Source organism: Cuculus canorus, chromosome 18 (assembly GCF_017976375.1).
Source record: "Cuculus canorus isolate bCucCan1 chromosome 18, bCucCan1.pri, whole genome shotgun sequence".
NCBI lineage: Eukaryota > Metazoa > Chordata > Aves > Cuculiformes > Cuculidae > Cuculus > Cuculus canorus.
This window is the reverse complement of record NC_071418.1, coordinates 6666333-6693428: the sequence shown is the minus strand read 5'-3', so window position 1 is coordinate 6693428 and position 27096 is coordinate 6666333. Positions and strand designations below refer to the sequence as shown.

Below are 27096 nucleotides of genomic sequence, written 5' to 3'. Positions count from 1 at the left end.
TGCTGAGCCCTGGTTGTGCCATCTGGCTTTGGGGCAGGACCTTGTGAGAGCCCCAACTGGAGGACAACAGCTCAACTCTTCCCGCTGGGTTGGAGCAAGCTTTGGGAACACTCGGAGGTGGTCTCGCCAGCGGCAAGGGAGGGATGAGGCACAGGAGCCATCAGCAACTCGGGTTGTGAAATGCTGCTGTGTTGTGTGTTATGGTAAACTGAGATACCTGGGACTTGGGCTGGATGGGGATGTTCCCGGCGGCAGAGTTGGAGGTGGGTGTGTTGTAAGCAATTGAAATCAGCTCTGCTAATTAGTCCAGCGAGGCTCTCCTCCCAGCAGAAACTTGGCTCTTAAAACTACTGGGCTGTCTTCTGATGGCACAGGGCAGGACGCGCTGAGATGGAGGCAGCGCTGGGGTTTGTTTGGGCATTAAATATTGATACAGAAATAATTGAAGGCATTCCTGGAGCAGGGCTGACCCATTTAGAAACAAAACTTCCTTATAGCTGAGCCGCTTCTGCAGCCTGACTGTGGTGTAATGGAGAGTCCCACGACACTGCTGCCTCTGACAGCACCTGTGGTCACATAACATCCTGCTGTCACCCGTGAGTCACCCAGGGAAGCTGTGGGTGCCAGACTCAGCGCGGGCCACCCATGCCACAATGCAGTATCGGGTCTTGCAAGGAGCTATTGTGGCTCACTGCTGCGTATGGGCAGCAAAGAATGGTGCTAGGAAAACGCTGAAGTTGTTTTTTCAGCTCAAAGTCCATCAGTCGTGATCACTGAGGTGTCCAGGATGTCCCCAGCGAGCGCTACCCAGGCTGTCCTTGCAGGGGTTGGCTTGGAGAGGAGCCTGGGGCATGGTGCACGCTGTGGTGTTCATGGTGGTGCTCATTCCTTGGAGAAATCCGGGAGTCCTGCCCTTTGCCGTGTTGCTGTGTGGAGGAGAGACTGGATGAGAGGTCTTGCGGTAATTTCGGCACTGTGATCAGGGCAGCATCTACATTGCAGACAGCCGTGCAGGGTGATGCACAGCTGCACAGTGATGCACCATAACCAGTGATGCTGAGCCACAGCAGACTGTGCCCACGGACCATCTCCTTCCCCAGCAGAGGAAATGAGCATCTGCTTTTCATCTTGCTCTGCTTTCAGCTTTAGGAGTTAACCTGGAGGCTGCAGGGATGGACCTGGAGAGAACAGTGCAGCCTGGTTTTAAACTCTCTTAAAAGTCCTTGAGGAGGTGTCATGCAGGTCTTGATGCAGGAGAAACCTGATACAACCTGAACCTGTTGTTTCCAACTTGTTCTTGGGGAGGACTCAGTCAGCCCAAGAGTAAAAGTTTATTATGGCATGGAAGCAGCTGACAGATCTTCGCCGGAGCATGGAGTGCATTCAGGGGAGAGAGACAGAGACCTCGTTTTGTGTTGCCTCTTCCCCCCTCAGACGAATTCAGCAGGACTGGGTCCTGGAGACCTCGTGCTTTGCATTAGTTTCATTTTTGGCAGCTGAATAAAGCCGTGCCAATCCCAGAGAGCTGAGTGGTATTACCCAGGGAATTTAGTGCAGTGGAACAAAGCAAAGCCCTTTCAACCTTCAGCTGCCAGGTTTTTTTTTTGTCTGTGTTTTTCTAAACTCTGCCCAGGCGGTGTGTGGAAGGCAAACAACTTGTGGGTGGTGCTGATGGAGCAAAATTGGAGGGAGAACGAGATTTGCTTTCTTTACCAGGATTTTGCTGAATATCGACTTTGCTGTAGTGTCCTGCAAGGCTTGGCTTCACCTTGTCAGCTGAAGGAAAGTCCTGTCACAGCCCAGGCGAGCATCTCTGCTTAGGGACATGGTTTAGGGAGTGTTAGGAATGGTTGGACTCGATGATCCAATGGGTCCTTTCCAACCTTGTGATTCTGTGATCTCTGCTTTCCTGGCCCCATGGGGCCAAGGTGGGGGTAGCTGGGGGTTGCATCCACTGGTGAAGCAACCTACGGCATCGCAGCACCTTGCTGGCTGACTTGGGTGGGCGAAGTGATTGTTTGTTGAGCAAATTCTGTGCCATAAATATGTTTGTTTGTCAGTATTTCTCCTTAGCAGCTGGTAGATCTTCAGCTTCTCACCTGGAGGGGAGGTGAAGGTGTGTTAGTTCTAGAGTCACCTTCCCTTCCCACCTTGGGAGTGAGAAGGGAGCATGAAAAACTCTTATTTTTATCTCTGTAGTGAAGAGCCTTCCTCCTGCCAGGCTGGATTTGTTGAAAATCTCCAGACGGTATCTTAAAAACATCCACTTCCAGCAAATTTTCTCCTAAGGTTTCATGAATTTTATTTGGCCAGCAGAGAGCTGCCTCCCCCCTCCTCAGCTGATCAGTGGGACCCTTTCTGGGGGCCTTTTTCTCTTTATTTATTGCTTTAAAATTGCTCTTGTCAGTGAGGAGCAGAGTGCTGCCCTGAGCGGTGCTGCCGAGCCTGAGTTGTGCTTAGGTTCCCTTCAGTTTGGGGAAGATGCACTGAATTTTGGAAGGGGATTTCCCCGAGTCTGTTCCACTCCATCCATCCCCACAAGACCCACAGATCGAGAGCATCTTGGCTGCTTTAAGACTTCGGGCTCGTCACTGCGGGGATGGTCAGTGCTTGCTGATGGACACTACTGCTCCTGCTCTGCCGATGATGCTTTGTCCGTGGATCCTATTCTGCCATTTTTTCCCTAAGCATTGTGCTTTGGGAAGATGTTTACATAGGCACTGCTGCAAAGATCATTTTATTTAAGTGCATGTATATATACATACGCATAAACACCGTGTTTAACCCAGCAAACTGTTAAAAATCCCTTCCCCACAGAAATTCTGCCAATATTTCTTCCGTGTGAATGTTTTCCAGCCTCGGACTCCTCAGGCAGGGATGTATCCGTGTCCCCACTGTGGGCAGCGATCCTACACCTCCAGCCATTCCATGGGATAACGCAGGTAGATTTGTTCGAAGTTAAACTTGACGTGGGAAGCACGGAGCACTCCACATTAGTGTTAATTAACTCCTATGCAATTGTCTCCTACAATTAGGGAAAACAACTTGCTACGTGGCTTGTTGCTATACAGGTTAATTTTCTCCATTCAAGCAGAGTGTGTTCTCTAAACTGCTCTGCGCTGCCCCAAAGCAGCTTCCCCGTGCACGGCGCTGCTGCGGAGCTTGACCCGCAGCCTTAATTAGCAGGGAAGGTTCTTGTTAGCCTCATGCTTGCCTGTCAGCTCCCGGCAATCATCTTCTGTCCCTTGCCAGGTTGTGTGTAGTGCTGTGGGATGGACCCGAAATCACCGATTGCTGCTGGGATGGTGGCTACTGGGGCATCGCTGCTTGGGTTGGGTTGAGTTGAGTTGGTGCTGCAGCATTGGAGCAGTGGTTCTCAACTCGCTGCTCCAGCTGGGAGCTGGGCTGCCTCTCTGCTCCTTGGAGGATTAAAGGGATTTCTTCTACCAACTAATGCTAGCACCTAGGTGATGTCCCACCTCGACGCTGGTCTCCAAGGTAGCATCCGTGCAGGTTCCTGCTTGCTGAAGTTGGAAAATAGCTGGTTGGAGCAAGGGGAAGGTGCTGGCTGAGCCTTGGAGACGTGCACCTGTGGGAGAAAATTAAACTGTCATGCTCTCCAAAGGCCGCGCAGCAGGAACTCGGGATAAAAATGCCTCAGGCAGAAAATGAGCTTTATACTGTTTGGCCAGCTTCAGATGAGGTGACAGATGCTTAATCAGCTTATTCGCCATAAGTGTCTGTCTGTTGTCTTCCCGTCCCGGGGTGGGACGCTGCCAGCAGCGTGGGGTGGGGAGTGCAGGGCCTTTGCTTCCCCAGGGGAATGCTTGTGCATTCCCGCTCCGGGCGTGTGGGGATATTTGGGCATTAAACATGATTTTTCTGGTGGTACCCTTGGTGGAGGCTGTCCCCAAAGCGGGGATGGGGCTGGGAACTGGCTCTTGGCTGCTCTTTTTGCAGCCGGGCTTGGTCCGGAGGTTGGATTCGCAGGGAAAGAATGGAGATTTTGTTTTCTCTTGCTGGGCTGGGAATCGGTGTCTGGTTTTAGAGATGCTATCGGCACCGGGATTGAATAGCGCTGGCAGGGGAGGGTCAGGAGCTGCTGTGCCAAATGTACAAAGAGCTGTTCTTCCTGATCCGATTATTCCTTCCCCCCCCCCCATGTTTAAATAAGGACCTTAAAGCAAGGGAGGCAAAGCTGTCAGACAGAGCTCGTGGTGTTCACTGACACCCTAATTTATGCAGTTGTAGGCAGGTGGAAAGTGACACCGAATGCTTTGAGACTGCGGTGTAATTCCTTGTGTTTGGCTTTAGCTGTGGCTGCCACCAGCTCGGTGGGGACGATGGTGGCTTTGGTGTCTTCAGCTCCTTGGTGGTTATTTTTAATGCCACTCTTTGGCCCTTTCCACTTGTCTGTGGTAGACCAATGCTGATGCTGCTTTCTGAGGTCAACCCAAGAGTGGAACCTCCCAGAACTCAGATCAGCTTTGTGACTGGTCTAAGGGCCATTGCCTTCTGTCTCAAACAGCCTCTCGTGGTTATTTATACGGTTATATTTGCCATATCTGATAACTTTCTAGTTTGGGGCATTCGCTTACCTCAGAACATTGAAGCATTTTGCCCTAATGGCACTGCAGAGCCACTTCATTATTGACCCTCTGCCTTGCGGTGTTCAAAACCCAAGCCTTGTCTTCATCCATAGAGCTGCAGGACAAGGAGAGGGTACCTAGGGCGTTTCTCCCCCTCCTGCTGCATCCAGGCTGTGCTTTTGCCTGGTGTCAGGGCAATGCCAAGGGCACGTGCTGGAGCTGGCGTGGGGGAAGAGCCTTCTGGAGTGATTGTCCTTAGTGAGAGGTGAAGGTGCCTCCAACCCACTCTCGCGAAGGGCTGGAGGAGGCATGGCTTGAAGTGGCAGTACAAGCTGTTGTGTTCAGTTGACGTTCTGGCTACATTCAACAGCTCTTATCGTTGTTTGGTTTAGCGTTGGGCCGTTTCTGCGCTGCCCTGACCCCATACTTGCGAGTTATCCCAAAATGAGAAAAATATTTGCTCTTCCAGGCCAATAAATGCTTTTAAGCATTTATTTGCAAGACGTGTTCGCTTAGGGCTTGTTGTAAAACCAGCATCCTCATGCGGACATGGGGAAGCTTGGGTTGAGTTGCTGAAAGGGGTGTGGGAGGCTTTTTTTTTTGCTGTTATTACCTTGATGAGCATTGAGTTCAGTGTGGTTGCTCTGTCTGGCTCTTGGTCATCCCTGCTAATCCCTGATGGTTCTTCTTTCCTCTAGACGATCATGGAGCAGTTCAATCCCAGCCTCAGGAATTTCATATCTATGGGGAAGACCTATGAAAAAGCCTTAGCAAGTAAGTGCAACTGCGCTGCTGATGTTTATTGCTGAAAAATTGGGGGCTGAAAGGCTGGTGAGGGGTCACTGGGTCTGGATGGACATCACAGCCTCAAAGGAAGCTGGAAAACCAGCTCGGATACTCTTTTGCCCTGGGAGAGGGGAGGAGAGAAAGCTGGGGAAGTGGCTCATGGATATCCATGTTGTTAGGACAAGCAAGGCACGTGTGTGCCGTGGGATCACAGGTGTAGAAAGGATTTGAGTGTTAAAACATTGGGTAGCACCTGGATGACGAATCTCCAACCAGCTTATCTTTAAATGTTACTTTAAAATCTTTAGTATTAGGATTTTAAGATCTGTTTAATGATGTCATTGAAATCTTCAAATTGCCTATAAATGTATTAGAAGAGAGAGGGGGGGGAACAAAAACCCAAAATACCGGTGGCAGCTTTTGTTTTGGAACACAAGCCATTAGGAGGCGTAGACTTAAATGATCAGAAGTCAAATATGAATTGATGAAAACCAAAAAAAATGGACTATTTTGACTTAAAAAGCCTTTGCGTACTGCCTTGGCCTGACTTGGCTCGGTTTTTGGGAGGTTTAAGGCAGGGTTTGTTCGACCCCAGAGGCAGCTGCGTTCTTTCAGGGAGGGCTCTGCTTGCTCAGAGCTGCACCACATGTGTCTCCAGGATTTTATTTTTTAATTGGTTCAGTGAAAATGCCCGGAAGGGAAGAGGCTGTCATAATCCTAAACCAGTGGGGAAAGAAAAATATTTTGGTGTCTCATGTTGTTAAATGCTGGTGTTTGCAATAAAACCTTTGGGAAGGATCTGTCCCTTCTTGCTTTATGCCCGAGGCAAATTCTACTTCCCACAAGTCAGATGAGGTTCCTGATGTCTTGATGAAGGATCTTTTAAGATGCAGACCTCCTGGTGTTCTCAGGTACAGGCACTCCCCTGCACGCTGCTGCCTTGCCAGTTCTCAGCACTGGTTTAAATTGGGTTTTAATGGATCAACTGGCCATGGGGTGGGAAGTGCCTGCCCATCCCGGTCCACTGCCCAGGAGCTGTGGGCTCTGCTGCTGCAGGGATGGGGCACTGAATGTGTCCTTACAAGCAGCAGCATTTCCCAGCTATTCCTAATGATGCTAACGAAGCAGAGGCTCATGAGCTGGGTGTGCTTCTGCCTCTTGGTTCTCTGCTGGGTCTCCCTTGAATGCAGGCAGCAGGGAAGGGAGGAGAAGAGCCTGCGCTTGGAACTTCATTTTTATTCATTCTTCTGAGATGTTATACTGATAATGCAGCTTTTAATTACCCAGGTGGTGGAGTCAGTTTATTGCGTGCTGTTTTATCACAGGGAAAGTTGGGCATGCTTTTACTGCAGCATTTTGTGGATAACCAGTACGATTCCTTGCTTTCTTTTTTACTCGCATCCCTGCTGTGAATATGCTTTGAAGCCCAAGATCTTCCTGTAATTTTAAAAGCTGTCCTTGGTCATCCTTTGCTTTGGATCGCTGAGCTTGGGGGGCATCTGGAGGAAGTGTCTTCACCCACGGATCACGCTTCGGTGCATGATTTGATGGTGCTGAGCTCAAGCCATACACCATGTTCTCATGATTAGAGGAAACCCCCTGCTTATCTGATTAAAGTGGAGTGTGTATAGCTGGAATGTCAACAAACAAGACTGAACTATAATGAAAGTCTGTGATAGTCAATTATTCCACAGTGATTTTTCTGAGCAGCATTAGGCCGGCTGATAGCTGCACTGGAATGAAAACCATCTCGGTCCTGCTTGTACCTTTTTTCTCCTAATAGCCCTGTAATCTTGCTGCTCGAGCTTTCTTTGCTTGTTTTTCTTCTGTTTGTTGTCTTGTCTCTCCCTGTGGGGTTTAGCCCTTTGAAGTAACGTCTGTTTTAGTGTCTACCATCTATTCAGTGCCGTAGAAGTTATAATAGCCATTAAAGAGAATATAACCTGCATTTTTTGATGCTTTTAGGTATGACATATGCAGCAAAAGGGTACTTTGATGCTCTGGTTAAGATGGGAGAGTTGGCCAGTGAAAGCCAAGGATCTAAAGAACTGGGTAAGTCACCAATTTACTGCTAAATGGAGTCGCCGTCCGGAGCAGGCTCTGAGCATGGGAATAAAACCAGATTTTTGCTGTTGATGAGGATAACGAGCTCAATGTGGAGCTGATCTCGCCCTGTATGAATAGTAAAAGTGTCCCTGTATTTACTGTTAATGTAGCTCTGGAAAAAAAGGAGCTTGCTATTCTTAATGTCTGGATTTTAGGGCATTGTCTGCTCATGGTGTTTGCAGAGAGTGACTTTGCTGGTGTTTGTCTTGCTTTGCAAAGGAGAGAAGAGCCCTGGTTTCCTGTCTGGGAGCTGAGGCAGTGCTGCCTGGCTCTCCCCTCCAAAGGGGACGATGCAGGGGAGGGAGTGATATGGGGAACAGGCAGATCAACTGTGCTGAAGCAGTGTTTCTCCTGGTAGAAGGCACCCAGTGCTTGGGCTGTGTGCTGGGGCTGTTTGTACTCAAAGCCCTGCTGAGCGTGGCAGAGCTGTTGCAAGATCTGCTGCATGTTGTCCGCAGCATCCCGGTGCAAGGCAGCTGGGAACTTGTTTGCTCTGTCCATCAGAGTTACAACAGACATCAGGAGTTGGGATGCTCGGTGCCCCTTTTCCGTTTCTTACGCTTAACTCCTCTGGGAGGTCCTTCAGGAACTGCTTTTCCCCTCTCCCCGTAGCTCAGCCATGGCTCCGGCGTTCTCCCTGTGCTGCTGGTTTGCTGCGCAGATGTGGTTTGAGGCAGCTCTTCCCCAGCTCCCCCCAGGGATGCTGCAGCTTCTCGTTAAGGCTTTCGGGAGGCTGAGATGGGTTTTGGTCTGGTTGTCTTTGCAGCCCCAGGTGAACTCCTCCTCCCAGTCCCTCCTGCAGCTCTGGCTCTCCAGGTAGCTGTGCTAGGAGATGGCAAGCTGGACTCATTAACGCAATCAGGTCAATTAACAGAGAAGAGATTGAGCTGAAATTACTCTAAAGGCTGATGAAGCAATCCATGAATAGCCCCTTGGAAGGACCAGGCTTTGGTTTTGCCATGTGGTTTGGTGTCAAACCCTGCTTCCACCCAGCCACAGCTCCCGCTGCGGCTCAGCCATGCACAGCTCGCTGCCTGCATCTGAATTTTGACAGGGAAGCAGTAAGTGTCTATGGAAACCGATTTTATCACTTGGATTAGAGCTGCCTATAGCAATCTGCTTCTGTTCAATAAATAAAACAGAGCCTTGTGTGCGGTGCATGCAGTGACTGAGATTATGAAGGCTGTGCAAGATCTAAGGGCTTCCTCTTCTGCCTCTTTGGGGGTAAAATGCAGCAGTTCTGTCCTCCTGGAAGTGAAAGCCAGGGAAAGCCTTATCAGAGGCAGCTCAGCTGTGTGAGGGCAGGAGCTTGAGGGCCGCAAACACTGCTTCCCCTTCAGAGCAGCTCCTGACTTAAAATCCAGCTTTGGTGTCTGCTGTTGGTCCTACTTCTTTGCCCAAGGGTGGCAGCTTGGCAGCAGTCTTCCTTAGTGCCCTCCTGCAGCCCCTGATGTGATTTGATGTGTGTGTGTGGCTGGAGTATTTGGGATTGGTATAAAACGTTCCCAAATTACTGTGCCTTCCCCTCTTGGTGTGAGCACATCCAAGGGAGGATCCAGGCAGCTCCAGCTCAGCCCAGACCCATGACAAACAGCTGTGCCTTGGACTTCTTGCTTTGTTGATCTTGCTGATATTTATTGTGGCAGCTGCTCTGGGCAGAAGAAAGTTAAGATAACATTTCTTGCTGCAGTTTATTGGAGCTGATAACAGCCGGGGACACAACCCCCTCTGAGCGGGATATATAAACAAGGGCTGGAAAATGTTTTAGACCCAGGCTGTGCTCGCCAAAGGTATGGCTTTTCCTGGGAACACCTTTACCTTATCAGTCCCCAGGCTGTGATTGCTGATAGTGCCGGAAAGGAGCACTGGGTTCTGGGTTATTTCATTCCTTCCTAGAGGCAGCAGCAAATGGGGATGTTGGTAATTTCTGCTTGCAGTAATGCTGTGCCCTCACCACTCCCTCCCTGGGAGGTTTTCTCCTTGAAGGGACAGGACAGGGAAAGCTGCTCCAGACAGGACTCTGGGATGCTCTACTGGGACCAGCAGCTCTCATCTCTGTCCAGCCTCCATGGAAAAGAATCTGAGATTTTTTTTTTCCTCTCCTTAACCCTCTCTTTTCTAAATGTGGACCCTTTTTGAATGCAGTTGCTGGTACAGGAGGTGTCAAAAAATGTAAAATGTGTGAATCTAGTGTCTAAGAGACGAAGATGGGCACACCTTTTGCCTCACTCCTGCCTGCACTGCAGTGATGCTGCCTGTGCTGGGGTGGCTGTGAGGGCTCGGTACCCCCAGGGTGATGCATCCCAGCCAGAACTGGGGAGCTCTGGGTGGGCTCGCAGCACCCCAGGAAGCTGGGTGAGCACTCAGAGGCTGCTGGGAGAGCTGTTGTGGCTTTTGCCATCAGTCCTCAAAACCAGCAGTGTTTTCCAGTCATCTCTCCAACAGCACTTGTGACTCTTAAGGAATTGCTCTAAGTTGGGCACTGGAAAACTGCCCGTCCATGGCTGTGTGCAGCCGTGCCAGCTGCCCAGCACAGCAAGTCAGGATGACCCATCTTGTTCAGTGTTGGCTCTTTTAAAACCACATTCCTCCCATGCCAGTGATGCTGCTGTTTGTCTTGTTGAAAACATTTAGCAGCTTCTGAACTTGGGTCGCTGCTCACTGGCTGCTTAGCACTTCGCATTGTTTGTAAATTCTCCATCAGATTTTAGCACCCATGTGTAGACGGGATAATCCTGGGCGGTAATGGAAAACCTAGCGATTAATAAGGTACTTGAGCTGTAATCGGCTCTGTGGCTTGAGTTTTTGGGTGCAAGTGTCTGGCATTGGCAAACCTCTGTCTGAACCCCGCTGCTGTGGCATTCCCAGGAGCTGGGTCACTACAGGGGGGATAGAAGGAAAGCTTCTCCCCTCCCTGCTCTGTTCTCTGGGCTGTGGCTTGGGTTCTGGTCCTTGGAGGTTTAGGCGCCTCCCCACAATTCCTCTTTGCGAGATGTTCGTTATGCTGTTCCTCACATCTTCAGTGGTTGCTACAGTGGCTTTTGAGAAGCTTGTGTGAAGAGCGTGAGTGCTTTCTGATCAATGCCTGTTTGCTCTGGTTTCGATCCATGAATGCTTTGTAGGCACTTCCAAGGACCTCCGGTCTCGCATGTGAGTGCTTGGGTAACTTTAACACTTGTCCGAATCCTGCTTAGGTCCCTTGGATGCTACTCAAAATGTTGTTGTCCCCCTTGAAAATTAAGCCATGGCAAAGTCATGGGAAGGGGTTTTCTTCTGCAGGGAAAGGCATACGAGGTGAGCGGGACTGGAGGCAGTTTCCACCAGACTGGGAAAGTGTTGGGATGCTGGGGCTGGTGTTCTTGGGGCTGAACAGCAACTGCAGGAAGACTCCGGGGCTGGAGGTTGATTTTGCTTAGTGGTTGGTTTTCTTGAAGGTCCTCTTGAATTAAAGGCTGCTCTGAAAGGGTGAGACATGCAGTAATTAATCACCCATTGTTGAGCTGAAATGAGCCTCGAGTAGATAATGGCTTTCTTCTAATACACAATTTGTACAATGAAATCAGGACCAGTGGCACCTTTGTGATGCATTCATTTTCCGCAGAGCTATTTGGTGTCAGTGCAGGATGTTGGGCTTCAAGAGTGGTAAATGATCTCTGTACTGCTTTTAAAAGGCTGCTGAGCATCGTTCAGGGATGCAGGATAGAGCTGTCTCCACTTGTGCTGGTCAGACCTGGGCACAGAGCCTGGTCCTGTCCATGACATTGTTGTAGAGCCAAGGTGCCACCAGCCTGTGCTGTGGTGGGACGGCCAATGTGACAGCTCCGAGTGAGGAGACCAGCCTGGTGGGATGCTCACAGCTGCCCCAGCAAGTTTAGACTCTCTTCACTGCAACTGCTCAGTCTCACTCAGCTCTTGGTGACGTGTGGTTCAGATGCTTTGTGCTGTGTGGAATCCTCTGGGAGAGGGATTAACCTGTTAATTGGATTTGCAGTTGTTTTGGGTAGATGCTTCCTGCAGCAGCGGAGATGCAGATATAGATCGTGTGAATGTCAAAGGTCTTTGCTGTGTTCAGTGTGTGGTCGGGGACCGCTGGAGCTGGTGGTGGCTGCGGTGCCTCATGGCTGCAGGGGACCTGCCAGGGTTGTGCCCAGGAAAACCAGACCTGAACTCCAGGAAATACTTGTCCATGATGGATGACTTGGTGTGCCAGCAGTGAGGTCCCTCTGCCCTGGAGGTGAGGTCCTGGGTGGAAGAGCAAGATCACCTGGGTGGTAATCTTGTTGCTTGATCCTTTTCAAATCAGACTTAATGATGTATTTAATGGTTTCTGGGTAACAGCTTCACACTGATGGGAGAATGGATGCTCTGGACCTGCATTTCTACCTGCTTTTCTGTTAAAAGGCCTGATTTGGCAGACGTTGTTCCAGAAAATCAGGACTCAGCCTCCAAGCTGTGTACTTCACTTAGGGAAGGAACCTGTGTGCATGGTGGTCTTCAGGGTGCAGAGACACTAGAAAGACCTCTTAAAAAGGACTTAAAGAGACTCACTGCTGTCAGCATTGCCTTTTCACTGCCTTGGAGACCTTCTGATTCCAAGCAGACTGCCGTAGCAGTAGATTTGTTCTCACCAACCTGTGTTTGGGCAAGTAATGGTGGAGGGTTGTCAAATGAGCATCTGTGAGGAGCATGTTGCCTGGCTGGAGTTTCTAACGCGTAGCAGCTGTGTGTTACGTTTGGGTTTCACCTTCAGTGGTGATGTCTTCCAGGGCTGCCTACCTGCTGCATGCCTGGGCACCGAGCCCGGGATGAACTCCTGCAGGGATGCTCCATCCTTTCAAGAGGGATGGAAGGGCCATGGGTGTTGTCTGTGAACTCATTTCTGCTGTCTATCAGAGATGCTGGGGGCTTGGCAGATTTTAGGAAGGGGCACAACTTGTGTGGCTGGCTCTGAGTCCTGGAGTGGTTTGCTTCCCCTCTGCTTGTGTGCTGGAGCGATCCATTCGTGCGAGTCAGTTGGGCGGCTCCGGGCTGGTGCAGTGAGGTCTGTGCCATTGTGTTCTGTGCTAATTAATCCTGTGCCACCAATATAGCTGCTGCCAGAGCAGTTGGGCGCTAGGGACCTCCTGGTCTGTACATCACAATACAGATACCCGATTTGCACACATCACAGGTCACCCGGGCTTCTAATCTGTGGTAAAAGTGTCAATGGCACCTGCTCAGCCTAAGAGAGGTGATTATTAGGAATGTCATTGTACTCACCTGAATCGGGGCACCTTGGGAAGCTTTTCTTTTTTTTTTTCTTTACCTTGTCTCTCAATAAATAAATAAAAAATGTCTTAAGCTTTGCCAAGGCTGGCTTGAAGCAGCGGCTGCAAACAGAGCTGCTCATTATAATGCTGATGAGTTGCTAATACAATATTAACAAATCGGTGCCATCCTTTGGGGCTGTGATAAGTGAAACCTTTTTGAAGAGGAAATAGATGAATCAGAGCAGAGAAGCTGATTGTTTCCCCACACTCAGATCCTTCCCACTGCACATGCATGGATCTTCCCCCCACGTTGTCTTGCAGTTGAATGCAGTGGAACAGCTGCCCAGGGAGGGGGTCGAGTCGCCTTCCCTGGAGGTGTTTAAGGAACGGGTGGATGAAGTGCTGAGGGACATGGTTTAGGGAGTGTTAGGAATGGTTGGACTCGATGATCCAGTGGGTCCTTTCCAACCTGGTGATTCTGTGATTCTGTAATGTTGGAGCTGATCAAGTCAGAGCTCCTTGTCTGGATGAGGTGTTGGGCTGTGAGGTGCTTCTCTTGGTGGCTTGAGGGCTTCTCTGTGGCACGTGCTGTGTCTCTGAGCTTGGATCGAGATGTATTAATATGAGGGAAGAGGGAGAAGATAGCAAAAGTCTTCAGGAGCATGCTTCTGCTTTAAATCTGCCTTGATCTTCAGCACGTGGCATGATGTGCAAACAGAGTTATTGCCAGTCTGTGCTTGCAGGGCAGGGAGAAGCCTGCACAGCGTCAGGGATGTGTGCCTGGGCCACGGCCAGGGGAGCTGGGGGAGAATCACACACAGAATCACACAGAATCACCAGGTTGGAAAGGACCCACTGGATCATCGAGTCCAACCATTCCTAACACTCCCTAAACCATGTCCCTCAGCACTTCATCCACCCGTTCCTTAAACACCTCCAGGGAAGGCGACTCGACCCCCTCCCTGGGCAGCTGTTCCAGAAGCCCCACTTGCTTCTGGCAGCGGTGGTTGGTGCTGCACTTGGTGGAAAATGGGAAGTGGGGCATTGGGTGGCATCATGCAGGGCTGAGAGGGGAGCTGGGAACCACGAGGCTGAGCATCCTGCTCTGCCAGTCCTGGGGCAGGATCTCACCCCGAAGCAATACTTGTTTATGATGTGCACAAGGCTGATGTTCTTCTCTGCCTCCCTAAAAACCCCAAACCCGTGGAGCTTTGCTGTTCAGCCAGTGTCTTTGTTTAGCGAAGCCCAGGAGGAGGTAAATGAGTGCCTGTGTCAGAGTAGTGCCTGCAGCAGAGACTTTCTGGGTCTTTTTCTTCCAGGCGGCTGGTGCTTTTGCATCTCTGCTTGCCCAGGGATCCTGCTGGCATGAGTACATCCTCTCCCTCAGTTCAGGTGCTTCCTTGGCAGCAGAGAATTCAGAAACAGCATTTAACCAGCAATTGAGGAGCAGATCATTTTTTTTATCTCCTTGGCCTCAGGAGGCAGCCACTCAAACCATTTGCCCTGTTACTGTCTGTTGCTTTTTCCTCATTAATGAGCTCATAGTCCTTTTCTGCCAGCTTGGTTACTTGCCTTGACAGCACTGGTCTCTCTTAACAAAAAGCAACAGGGAGAAGCCAAGCACTGTGTCAAATAGTGGAGCTGCTGAGCCCCTGGACTCTTCGTTTCATCCTTTTGTGCTCTTTTTTTGGGGGGCTGAATCTCCAAAGCAAGTGATCCAATTGGCCAAAGGTGCCGATGGTCCTGCATCCTTCATCTTCCAGGAGCAAGGAGCGATGCTGGTGAGGATGCAGTGCTGTTTGTTTGTCAAATCATCCCTGCTGCCGGGCTGATGCCTGCGGCAGTGAGAGCTGGTGGCCAGTGGCTACGGAACCGGCTCCCTGGTAAAGCCACCAGCTCCTGCTACCCTTGCAGGAGAGGCTGGGGTGCTTCAGCCCTACACAAGCATCAACATGCTCTGCCTTGGAGCAGTTTTTGGCTTCTTTGCCAATGCATTGTTTGGTATTTTTATTAAAAATAGCTTGTGTCTAGCTTGAGAGGTGTGTGTGGGGGGAAATCCTTGGGTTCTGAAAACTCAAAAGCAAGACACCCAAATGTTGTGAGCTCCTTCAGGAGGGACAGCTGGATCCTGCAGTGCCAAAAGCAATGGAAGAGATGTGGAACAACCTGTTTGCCCGTTCCTGGCTGGGTGTGGTAGGGAAGGGCCCACAATAGCCCCTATAGTTCTCCCAGAACGATACTGTGAGTCAGGCATAAATAGCAACTCCTCCTTGGCTGTTTGTGCTTTACAGCTCTGCAGAAAGGCAGGAGCCTGCCCTTCTCCATCTTTAATTTTTGCCTCTGGGTGTACGTGAGACACTTGACCTTGCATTTCTTGACCTATGGGATGTGCATTTTGCCAGCAAGTCTAACATGGTGCTCCCCCACAACTCACACTGTGACCTGAGCTCTTGCCCTGTTTCTTGCCCTGCTGCACAGCAGCAATTTCCGTGTTTCACTTCCAAACACCGCTCGTAGGTGATGCAAAACGCCTGTGGTGTGGATGGCTGTGCCAGGACCGGGGCGTGCCATGGTCCTGGCCCTGCCACTGAGCTCTGCTAACACCTCATGTTGGATACCAACAGTCAGTGGCGATGCCACGGATCCTTTTCCAAGCTAAGGTTTGAAATATTTGGGCTTTCTAACTGCTGTGGTATCTCTTAGTCACAGTTTAACTTCTTCCCTGCTACCACGCTGGGTTAATCTGAGTGATTTCAGGATGAAATGTCTGTTAATGTCTAACAAGGTCTGCAGGGTTTTTTTTGCAGTGGGGAAGCAGCTCGTGGTGTGGAGGCATCAGGCTGTCAGGGATGCTGTCTGTGAATTCACACAGCGGCTGCAGCTACTATTTGGGGAGCTAGTTTTAAACCTAGTGCTGCCCCACGTGGGCTCCCAGCAGTGGCAGAGACCACAGGAAGCCTGGAGCTGATTCCTTCCGAGCTGGTTGGGCTGTCTCAACCTGCAGAGAGGCTATGGAGGAAGCTCTTTGTCCATCCTTACTGTAGGGGAGTTGGACTAGATGACCTTCATGGTCCCTTCCAACCCGAACTATTCTATGACTGTATGATTCTTGTGCCTCCACACAACCCAGCGCCAAGCAGGCATCCAGCTGCCTTCCTGCACGATGCCGGTGCAGCACGGTGCTCACCTTGAGCCGCTTTTGGCACGGGGCTGGCCATGCCGCACCACCAGCAAGAATGCAGCAAACCAGCTGCGGCAGAGGAATGCGCTGCATGGAGACCAGTGGAGCTGAGGTCTGTGCTGGGGGATGGCAGCTTTCCCTCACCTGGGCTGGGACATGGAGCACCTTGCAGCCGGAACACCATGCAGAGTGGGAAAGGCTCCACTCCATTGCCCGCTTTGATGTGGGACTGAAACGCCCCGTGCTTTCACTGTGATAAGAGCCAAAGGGGTGGAGGAGAAAGTCTGAACAGAAAGATGTGTATCTGTCATGAGGTTCACCACGCACCTCCCCGGCCGCTGGGAACAGGTTAGTTCTCTGGGTGAGGAATGCCGTGGGGACTAAGCCCTGTTGTCCCTGTGCAAAGGGCCAGGTGTACCCAGCGCTGGATTTGGGGACATGCATGCTATTTCTGAGCACCCCAGCTCCTGCTTTCCGAGTGGGTCGGGAGCTTGGCAGTGGTGGCAGAAAGCCCTTGTCCAGCTCTGCACTGGTTTTCTCAAGGTTTCCACTCTGGCCAAACGGGAAGCAAAAGGGAGAGAGGGGGTGGTGCAAGCTTTGGAAATAATACACGAGCCGCCCTTGCATTGATATACTCTTAAAAAAGCAATCTCGGTGTTACGTCATTGCCTCCTTGCAGTGGGAATTTGTGCACTTCCCATGATTGAGCTGTTGCAGCCCAACCGGAGAGCAATTTCCTGGCGGTCTTGTAGTGGTGACCCCTTGTCCAGACCTCCCCATTGATGCTTGAAGCTCTTCACCGCAGTCGTGCGTAATTGCCGCAACCGACTGCCTGCTTGGTGTGAGCGCCGGGGGCTGCTCCGCTTTGCTCAGCACCTTGCGAAGCGGCCGTAAAAGTTACAGCTGGCTCAGCAGCTGCAGAAATCTTGGCAAACGGTTTCCTCCTGGCGCAGGAGCAGAGCCGCAGCCGTGCTGTCTGGTCACCTCCTCACTTTGCGGGATGCTCCGTGCATAGCTGCGCTCTCTCTCGAGTTGGGGACAGTGGCCCCATTGCTGGCTGAGCGCCTACCAGTGCCACAGCCGGTTTGGTTACTGCGTTGACCCGCGGTGGAGGGGGCTGGTGCCTGCCAAGGACAAAAAGGGATCAGGTTTTAATGTTTACAGGAGGTTTTGAGACGTGTATAGTGCAAAGTACGAATTGCTTCAGCAGCAAAGAAACATTGGGCCAGGTTGTTCCCAATGGGCCGGTGGTGTTGACTTCTGGCTGGCATACGGTCCACGTGCCTGGGCACGTGGTGTGCCAGGAACAGGCTGACTGACTGGGATCAGGGCTGGCCTAGCGTGTGCTGTCTTGTTTTGTGCTGAATGAGGGTCCAAATGGTTCCTTTGCACCAGTGAGAAGCTGGTTTGGCTCATCCCAGTCTCTCTGTTGCTGAGCTTTGAGTCGGGATGCAGTTTTCCTGGAGCTCAGGGTGGGCTGACCTCCACAGAGGACTCATATTTTCACTCTCTAAAGACACCAAAACCACAGTGTTTGCCAGGGCCAGGCTGTCACTGGAGCAGGACAGGAGTGTGCAGCCCTATGTGGAAGCAAACGTGGGCTCTGTGCGAGGGGGGGCTGTGGACACTGTGCTGTGCACCACTGTCGGGTGGGATTAGGACTACAGCTGCTCACCCCTAGATTCCCAGGGGATACCCTCAGCCCTGCCAGAAGCTGCCACCTTGACCTTGAGCAGCCTCGGAAGCGTAGCACCGTCTCCTCCTGCACATCGTCCTGGGGCTCCAGGGCTGGGTGTCCCCTTCCCATTGCATTTCCCACCCCTAAGGGTGCTGTTTGCTCATTTTAAACTCTATATATAGTTTTGAAGGGCTGTACATCTGGGACTTTGACTTATCTCGGGTGCTGCTCTGCTTTTTTGAGGGATAGTGCTTCCCTTTGGAGAGCCCCTGCGGGTGTTGGGCTGTGGAAGCTGCCAGGGCTGAGAGCTGCGACAGGAGCAGCTTGGGAGACATTGGAGACACGGCTCATGGCTTTCAGATGACAAACAGCCCCATGCAGGCTGAAAGCCTCCTGGGAAGCCACGCTGGAAGTAAGAACTTCCTAACTCAGCCCTTACAAATAGCTGACAGAGCCTGGCTCTTCCTGAAAGCCTGCTCTGATCTGGAGGCTGCACTTTTAGCTGAGTGGTAGCACTGGCTCCTCTCCTACGAGACTCTCCCGCAGCTCCGTCTGTGTCTGGCTCCAGCCGCTTTGGGGCTTTTGCTGAGGCAGGACGCTGCCCTTCCTCCCAGGAAAAGAGCAGTGGGTGTGGGATCTGATGCATTCTGCAGTTGAAAAGAAAAATTAAAGGAAGAGACAAAGCGGAGCTGGTCTTTCTTGGCCGTGGGCAGCCACTTGTGGGACTGACGTGCGGCGTTTGTAGCAGCCGCACACCACGACTCTGCCCTCACTGCCCAGCTCACCTGTGCACGACAGGGCCAGTGGTTTTCCAAGGCAAATAGTCAACCCAGGGGTTAGCTCTGTGTGCAGCTCTGTGACCTGGATGGAGTCCCAGGCCTCTGTTTGTCTGCTGCTGGAGAGCGGGACTCGGGTGCTCTGTTGGGCTTTGAGCAGTGCGCACAGCTGGGAGGGTGGCAGGAGAAGCTCCTGGATGTAACAGTGTTATTTCAATTCCCATTTCAGTTATTAGGGCAGCATCACTTGTCTCTACCTGCTTGCTTTAATATCTGAACTGTGAAGCAAGTCGAAATGAGGGATCTTTCTTGGTCCCATCATCTCTGGCTCCTTTGTCACATCCCTGTGGTTGGGCTGAGGGCTCTTGCGGGCAAAGCCGAGCTGTAGCTGGGGTTGATGGCAGGGTGGGTTGTGGGCAGCGCTGCTTGTCCTCATTCCCCTTCATGCAGCAAGAGATGTATGCATTTGTCCAAGCGTTCATCTGCTCACCTACAGCTTCCTAAACCTGGGAACTGGGAGTACCCCCGGAGCACCCACAGGTCCAGCGGTGGACTCCTCCATGCTAGCAAAACGCTGCCTGCCGCAGCCCTGGGGTCTCCCCCTGAGCTCAGCACCTTAAGCCGCCTCTCCATGTCTTGTCTTTGTAGGAGATGTGCTCTTCCAGATGGCAGAAGTCCACAGGCAGATCCAGAACCAGCTGGAGGAGATGGTGAGTGACCCAGCCCGGCACACTGGGCTTTCTGCCTGGCACTACTGGTGTCACACCTGAGCAAAATGGTGTTCTATCTCATCTGGGGGATACCAGCCCCTCGGAAGTGGATTTTCTGAGCTACAAAGGGTCTGGTCTGCTTGGGCACCTGCTTCTGCCCTGCTGGGTCCCTCTGACTGTCTGTCTGTCCTTCTCTACCATCACCCCCTGCTCTGTTTGTACAGCCCCTCTCTCCTGCCTGCCTGGTGCTCCCCTGCAGGGATTGCCAACCCTCACCAAGGAATTGTTTTCTCTTTCTGCCTGCAGCTCAAATCCTTCCACAACGAGCTCCTGACGCAGCTGGAGCAGAAGGTGGAGCTGGACTCCCGGTACCTGAGTGTGAGTTATGGATTTGCGCAGTCCGGCAGCACAAGCATTGACTCGGGTGTCTCCCATTCCTGCTCAGGGGTGACCGTGCCCATGGTTAGAGTTGGGTCCCAAGCCATCACGCGTGCCACCATTCGCAGAACACCATTTTTCCCCAATGTCAGACCATTGCCACCTCTCGGGGCTGTGGGGATCCTGCTTTTCCCAAAGACTGGTTGGTGGGATGTGTGCTTGCTTCTGCCAAGCCTCGGCAGCAGGAGTGATGGCCAAGGCAAGGTTCAGCTTCCACTACTCAGAGCTTTCTCCTGTTGCATCCAGGCTGCACTGAAAAAATACCAGACAGAGCAAAGGAGCAAGGGGGACTCGCTTGACAAGTGCCAGGCGGAGCTCAAGAAGCTTCGGAAGAAGAGCCAAGGCAGCAAAAACCCACAGAAGTACTCGGACAAGGAGCTGCAGGTAAGACCCTGGGCTTTGGGGCAGGGGGCTTGGGCGTCTTGCCCACGTGCCGGCGTTGGGGCAAGGCCATCGGGCATCTTGCCCAGGTGTTGGCCAGTAGATGCTTGGCACCACGTGCTAGAGGTGGCCTGGCTCTTGCAAGTGTTTAGATAAGGGTTTGCTGTTTTCTTCAGAGAGTGGGGGTGTCGCAGCATTAGGGGAGCGTGGTGAGGCGTGGGAAGTGTGGATTGTGAAGGGGGTGGCAGCCAATGATGGGAGCGGGTTGGTCTCATGGCCACCCTGGGGGAGGACAGTGCAGAGGGGGAGGCCGTGAGCTCTGCTAACGGCAGATGTTGTGCTGGGCGGTGCGGTGGTGACTAACCCCACTCAATCCACTGCTCCTGCTACCTTTTTTTTTCCTTTTTGCTTAATGAATGAACTCAAAAAGATCATTAATTTCTGTTGTGCCAGATCCATCTTCCTCTGGATGGTGTTTTACTTAAATATTTTCTGTGCTTGCTGCCGGGGCGCCCCTTCCCCCAGCTTGCCGGGGTGGCAGCGCGGGCCGGGGGTGGCTGCGGTGAATCACGGTGGTGTGATCGCGGTGTGGGCTCGCTCACCAACCACGCGCCGTTTGCTAATCAAGTCCCAGCTTGCACGGGGCTGGGGTCCCTCACAGCACCTGCCTGGATGGTTGCTGTTGGTGGGAGGGGGCACGTTTTGGGGTGTTGGGGCTCCCTGCAAGGAGGGAGTCTGGGCCAGGGTCTTGCTGAAGAGCATCCAAGGCACATCCCCATGTGGGCTGTGGGCACGGCTTGCTTAGGGGCCAGCACGCAGGTCACTGATGCGTTTGCAGCAGGAGTTCATGTTTTCTGGTCTGTGATGTTCGGTTCAAGCTTTGCCGTGGCAAATTTTAACAAGGAACTGATGTACCTGCCTGCAAACCAGCTCTGCCTGAAAATACAGGTGATGCTACTTGAGTTAAGGCTGTTGAATGACTGCAGCATGAGTAGGACACTGGAAGGGGGAAGATTAACCCTGGAGCCAGAAATTAGTCTTGTATCTGAGATATGAGAATAGAGATTGTAGGGACCAGAATCCCTTCCTGGATGCCATAGGCCATAACATGTCCAAAATGATCCCTCTCTGCTGAGAGAGTTCTAAACATCAATGGCACTTCACTCGCCAGGGCTGTGTACAGGGTGGCACTTAATCAGCAGATAGTTACTGTGAGGGTTATGCTGGGGAAGTGACACTAATTGCACTAAAAAAAAATTGAGAATTCAGTTATTTCTCTCAGGGGCATGAATCAGAAGCACGGAAGGAGAAAAGCACATGTGCAGGCATCCACCCTGGCTCGGCCGCAGCTCCGGTGCTGAGCTGGAGCGCTTGGCTTTGAGCTCCTGCTTCCTTCCAGCCCCCAACTGCCGAGACCATGTGGAGCTGCTTGCAGGAGGCATGGCTGGAAGATGTCAAAGCAGCACAACTCGGGTGTCCTGCCCGCTGTGACGGGGGCTGGCGTGTTCTTGAGAGCTAAGCAGCATAAACCACTACTGAGTTGTGGTGTTCTCCACAAGCCCTTGCTCTGAAATTCCTGCTGAGTGAGAAAAGTCCTGTTAGGCAACGAGGCTCAGCTTGGGGAAAACTGGGGATCAAAGCTACTTTCTTATCCCCCACCTGCGAAAGCTGCTGATAGGCACAACAGGGTGAAATCGCTGCCAGAGCCGCCCCTCTCCTGCCTAACCCCCCTGGGCTGCGGCTGTGCAGGCATCCCCATTCCACACCCAGCATCAGAGGAGGAGAAATTCCATCCTGGTGATTGGCTTTATGTAGCTAGAGAGGAGCGATGGTTTGATCCTCCTGCTGTGATGTGGCAGGGATGGGGTAGTCCTGTTAGCACGGCTTCTTTGGGCAGGGAAACAGGATCAGGCTTTCGTTCTCTTAATCTTTCAGCAGTAAGCATTTAGGAAGCGCTTATCTCTGGAAAAAGCTTTATGATGGCTTTTGAGCTTAAAGAGCTATGAGACTGCTCAACTGCTCGTTGCTCTTTTTTTCCCTGTAATCAAAATAGAAAGTTAAATTGCTGAATTCAGCCAAGAAGGGAGTTTTCCCTCTGTTCTCTGCTGGCTGCGGTGCTGGTATTTCATTTTGACAGAAAAGAAGGTGTTTTGAGCTGCTCTTGATGCTGTTCTAACCCTCGCTTGGGCACCAGAGCACAGGGATTGCTGCAAGGTTGGGTCTAGGCTGGACCTGTGTGTTGGTACCAGCCTGAGGAGGGGGCCTTGGTGAACCAGGAGCATCTGCAGAGCTGCTGGTGTGTCACCATGGGGCTTCACTCCACAAAAATCTTTCTCGACTGGCTCAAAACAGCCCTGGGGAGCTGCTGCAAGTGGTTTGGTTTGGTTAGTTGGCCCAGAGCCACCCCTGCGGCTTGTAAAACCCCCCGGCGGGCTCCGAGGAGGCTGCTGAAGGCACCTCGTGATGCTTGCAGGAAGCTGAAGACTTCATCAGGATGGTGCCTAGGGACCACAGACGGATCAGACAACAATTGGATGGGGCTCTGCTAATGGGCTGCTGCAGATTACTTGTCTCGTAATGGGAGAAGCTGCTGTTGATGGAAATGTTCTGGTAGCTGCATCAGTCATCTCCTTCAATAAAGCAATAACATCTTACTCTTCTTTGAAGACTCATCCACTTAAGCTACTGTAGCAGTCAGCAGCCAGGAGTCTGGTGCTCTGTCATCATCTCTCAGCATTTATGCTATGGGAAGCAGAATTGGTCTTTTCTGCCTTTTCACCACTTGAGTGACCACATCTTGTCATCTCCTGCAAGTGAGATGGGGGTAGGTGAGATGGGGGTGGTGGGAAAGGCAGTGCTGCCCTTCAGGGTAGGTCCAGAACATGGTTTCTGTAATGCCATCGAGCTCTGCCAAGGTGTGAGAGGAGATTTGAGGCTGTTCAGGCTCCATGCTCTGCTGGGTTGGTCAGAAAGCACAGTTAAAGAGCCCAAACATCTCACTTGTGACTTTTCAAGTCAGATTTTTCCTCTTTGTAAAGCAGAAATAAATGCTAATTCAGCAGGCACCGCACATAATTATCTTGTGGTTGGTGAGCCCTAGCTTTGGGAACACAGGGATTGAGGAGGTCTGCTTGGGATAAGGCAGTGGCACGATGCTCATGGACACTTGCAGAAGGCTTCTGCTGAGCTTCTTCAGCATGGCGAGAGCTGACCAAGGGTTGTCTGCAAGTCCCACATCATCTGGCCCCATCCCTTGTGCTTGTTTTGTGGACTTTAATAGATGAGGGTGGGTGTTGCAGAATTAAAATGGTTGAGGATTTAAAATACCTTGTGGTTTGCAAGTAAAAGCTTTTTGCTTAATTGCACTCAGAGCTGCTTTTAGGCTGCAGGAGTGATTTATTATTTTTTTTCCCCATCTCCAAAGCTTTGTCTGTCGTGGTCAAGAGAGTTGCTGTGCTTGTGGGTTGTTGCTGCTGAATGTCGCAACAAACCCAGGCTTTTTATTCTTTATGAATCAGTCCATAGCTTTTGTAATACGTGAGGAATGAAAGCTGAGGCAGCTGACTGCCTCAAATGTCTCATCTTAGTTGTGTAGTTACTGGGACTTTTTTTTTTTACCTGTGTTGAAGATGAGGAGAATAAACCAATTCCATTCACTTCCATCTTTTATGAAGAAGAATGAAAACAATATTAAGATTAAACTATCACCAAGGAAGCTAAACTGCTGTAATTTCATTAAATAATGGTTATGGTGGAGCCATGAAATCAAGGTCGTGATGGTTTAGGACCTTGATTGAATCAGCAGCTCAACAATGAAGTTATATTGGTTCGAACTATTTATCGAATCATATGAGCGATTGGATTCTTCATCAGTCTGGGAGGAAGCTGCCTGTAATCCTTCCTAAATAGCGAAGCCGGCTGCTTGCAGGGTGAGGCTGTGCCTGACCTGAGCAAAAGGGCTTTCAGCGTGGCTCTGCCTGGCGAGCAGTCCTGATGGTGACTCCGGAGGGGCGCAGAGGGACCTTCCTGCAGAACCAGAGGTTTGCTGAGCTGGGGGCGGTGGAGGCTGAGCTCAGCTCCTGCCCAGAGGTGTCTTGTGCTTGTCCACACCTACACCTGCTCCTAGGGGAATACATGAAGCTGTAAATACCGCTGTACCGAATAACCTGAGGGGGGGTTTTAAACTTTTGTAATTGAAACCTCATTTTAATATTCCCATCAGGAGAAATAATTTTAGGTATAGGTCAAGAAGCTCCAACTGATAAGGAGTTTGCACAAACCGGGTTACGCGGGCTTCTCTGAAAGTCAAATAGGAAAGAATTATGTAAAAGCTCTGTGGTTGCAGGTGACTCTCCAGGTTTTATTGTGCTTTAAGCTGGGTTAGGCTGGATGTCCAAACCCAACTGGTGGGTGCGGGGAGGGCAAGCGCATGTGAAACTCTTAGTGGGTGATCCATCAGGTCTGGGGCTGAGTTGTCCTCGTTGTGAGCAGAGTCTGAGAATCCTTCTTGCCATCCTTACTCGGGAAGTACCAACCTGAGCATTTCTGTAGCTCTGGTGTTAGCTGCTCGCGTCTCAGGACCTTATTGGAGAGCTCAGCCCTTGTGGTATTTTTTGCCTCTGTCATTTACTCTGCAAACATCTGTGAAGTCGCGTGCTGGCAGCTCTTGTCATGGAGCTGCAACCGAGTGTCTGGGGAGGCTCTGGGAGTTATACCTCACTCCAACAGGGCACCAGAGTGTCTCCTCTCTGGATGTGGTGCCATGAGAGCTGTGTGCTGAGGCGGCTTTTTCAGACTTTGTGGTCTGCCAGTGCTTGTGAAAGAGGCAGCCTTGAGACGAAGGGAGTCTCCATCTCCTCCTTCCAGTGGCTGTGGTTGTGGTGTGCTTACTCAGCCACTGTGGCTGGCAGCATCCCATCCACCCCAGCTGAGCTACAAGCTCCAACACCAAGTGTGATTTCCTGAAACTAGCTCTGCAAATCAGTAAGCAGCTGCTACAAATATGCAAAATGAAGTCCTAAACTTCTTTTTCTCTGGGTTAGAAATGCCTCTTCTGGAAAGCTTCTCAGTTCCTGTGCCTGTGTAAACTGGGTCTGATGAGCGTTTTGGTACCAAACCTTGTGCGTTGAGCTGTTGATCTGCGGTGTCCCTGTATTAAGAGAACATTTTAAGTGGTTGATCATGGAAACCCCCGCACAGCCAGCTGGAGAAAGCACTTGCCTGCTGTTCTGCTCTCTGTAAATTTTATATAATATCACATGTATGCGTGGATGGCACTTTACAGGAGCAGCGGAAGGATGAGGCTGATGCTCTGATGAACAGATGTGTGAGACAGGCAATGTAACGAAGGGAGACAGCCCTTCTTGGAGGAGGAAAGGGAGGCTGGCATCCTCAGAGCAGGGCAGCTGTTAGACTTGTGCTCTGTAGGATCCGCTCTGCATATTATTTCACCTTTAATAACTGTCAGTGCATCTCTGCACACTGAGGGAAGTGTTTCTGGTAGGGGGAGCGTAAAGCCTCTTGCTTTGAAAGAGGTCTGCCAGTTCAGTGCAGCAATGGAGCAGCAGTTCCCATCAGCCCACGGTGACAGGAACCGTGCACGGCCCCAGTCTGATGCGGAGCTGCAGGATGGGAAGGGCAGCATTCCCTGAGGGTGATGGAGCTGAAGCTGGAGCAGTGGAGGCTGGTGGGCAGCGCAGCTGGTGACAGCACTAGAAGACCTTCCCTTGTTGAAGATATTGGTACTTGTGCAGGGCAGGGGGAGTTTCTTCTCCTGGGGATGGTGCTTCAGGGTACCCGTGCAGCAGATGCATGGAAGCCATCCAGCAGTGGACAGCTGTGGCAATGTGGGCTCCTGTGGCTCAGTGGGGTGCTTTGCCTTTGCGAAAGGCAGTGAAGTGCATCTTGGCTTCCATGGTGACCCATATCTGGGCATTCTCTACTGCAGGAGAAGGCTTTGGTTTGGTTTATTTGCTTTATTACATGAGAAGTTGGGTCACCTCAAGCTGTGGTCTCCTTCATGGCCGTGCTTTGCTGGGAAGAGCTGCAATATCCCAGCTCAAATATAACATCACTCTGGCTCCACAACCTGACCAACCTACCTCTCTATCTGTAACACACTTAAGTGATGATGGAGGCTGGAGGTTGCTGGGAGAGGATAGCCTTTCCCTCGGGGCTGCTCCAGGATCTACCTGCTTCCATACAAGGAGCAAACTCTGGAAATGAGGAAAAGCCATCTCCTTTGGGGGCTGGCAGGGCTGAGGATTCCCAGGCTTCCGTTTTCCTCATTCTGGCTGTATGCCATGGTAGGGTTTCAGCTGGTTTTCCTTGAGACTATTCAACAGCTTAGATGCTCTTCCTCTGTTAATCAGCCTAACTTCTTTCTTATTTTATCCCATTACTTTCTAATTTTTCTCCCTTAAGATTTGCTAAGTAAATCCTCCCTTCTTTTAGTGTTTACTCCTTCCAGATATTTCAGCCTACCACGTTAGTCCAGCACAGTTTGCAGTCCTCTCCCTTCCCCTCTGTGTCTCTGCCCCACTGCTCTGTGTCACTCATCCTGACCTGTACATCCCCGAGATGAGAGCCTGGTCTTTGGAGCCAGCGCGGAGCTGTGGTCCTGCTCTGCATCTCTCCTAAAGCCCAGCTAGAAGCACGTCGTCAACTGCATGCTCCCCTGTGGCATTACTGGCTCTCTGGTCTCAAAACAGACAACAAACCATGCCCGGTGTGGTTACCTGGTGACAGGCAGCCTGGTTGGCTTCTGCCTGCTGCTCGTTTTCTCTTGTCCTTGTGCTTGGTCCTTCGCTCTGCAGTGCCAGACATATCTCACCACCGATAAAGATCTGTAATGCTGATTTCTGCAGTTGTACTCAATGTGTTAGCACTGCCCTTGGCTGACATTCCTGACTGGTTTGCACGTTCTTGGCTTGGATAGAGAGGATTGAACTAATTTACTTCCAGTAAGGCACGGTGATTATTAAAGGCATGACTGGAGTTCAGTAATGATGTTCCTGTTTCACTTGCCCTAACTCTGCTGATGGCGGTGTGTGCTTGAAAAGAACTCGAGTCTTGATGTTTCTGATGCTTTTTCATCTTCACACACCTCTAGCTGTCAGCTTTTGAGTGGCGCTGGAAAGGTGTTTGTCTAAGCAGCGGGGGCCTGGGTGAGCCCAGACTTTTCTGTGCCAGGGGATGACACT

The 27096-nt window shown here is 51.3% G+C and overlaps 1 protein-coding gene across 7 annotated transcripts in view; it reads left to right on the top strand.

The window, feature by feature from the left end:
- Window positions 1-27096, top strand: part of BAIAP2 (BAR/IMD domain containing adaptor protein 2) — a 48330-nt gene that overhangs the window by 5317 nt on the left and 15917 nt on the right. For all 7 annotated transcript variants that reach the window (XM_054083358.1, XM_054083360.1, XM_054083356.1 and 4 more), the window contains exons 2-6: window positions 5288-5363; window positions 7341-7427; window positions 19014-19075; window positions 19382-19453; window positions 19760-19897. In XM_054083358.1, coding sequence (XP_053939333.1) covers window positions 5288-5363; window positions 7341-7427; window positions 19014-19075; window positions 19382-19453; window positions 19760-19897 — 435 coding nt within the window. The remainder of the gene's footprint in view (window positions 1-5287; window positions 5364-7340; window positions 7428-19013; window positions 19076-19381; window positions 19454-19759; window positions 19898-27096) is intronic.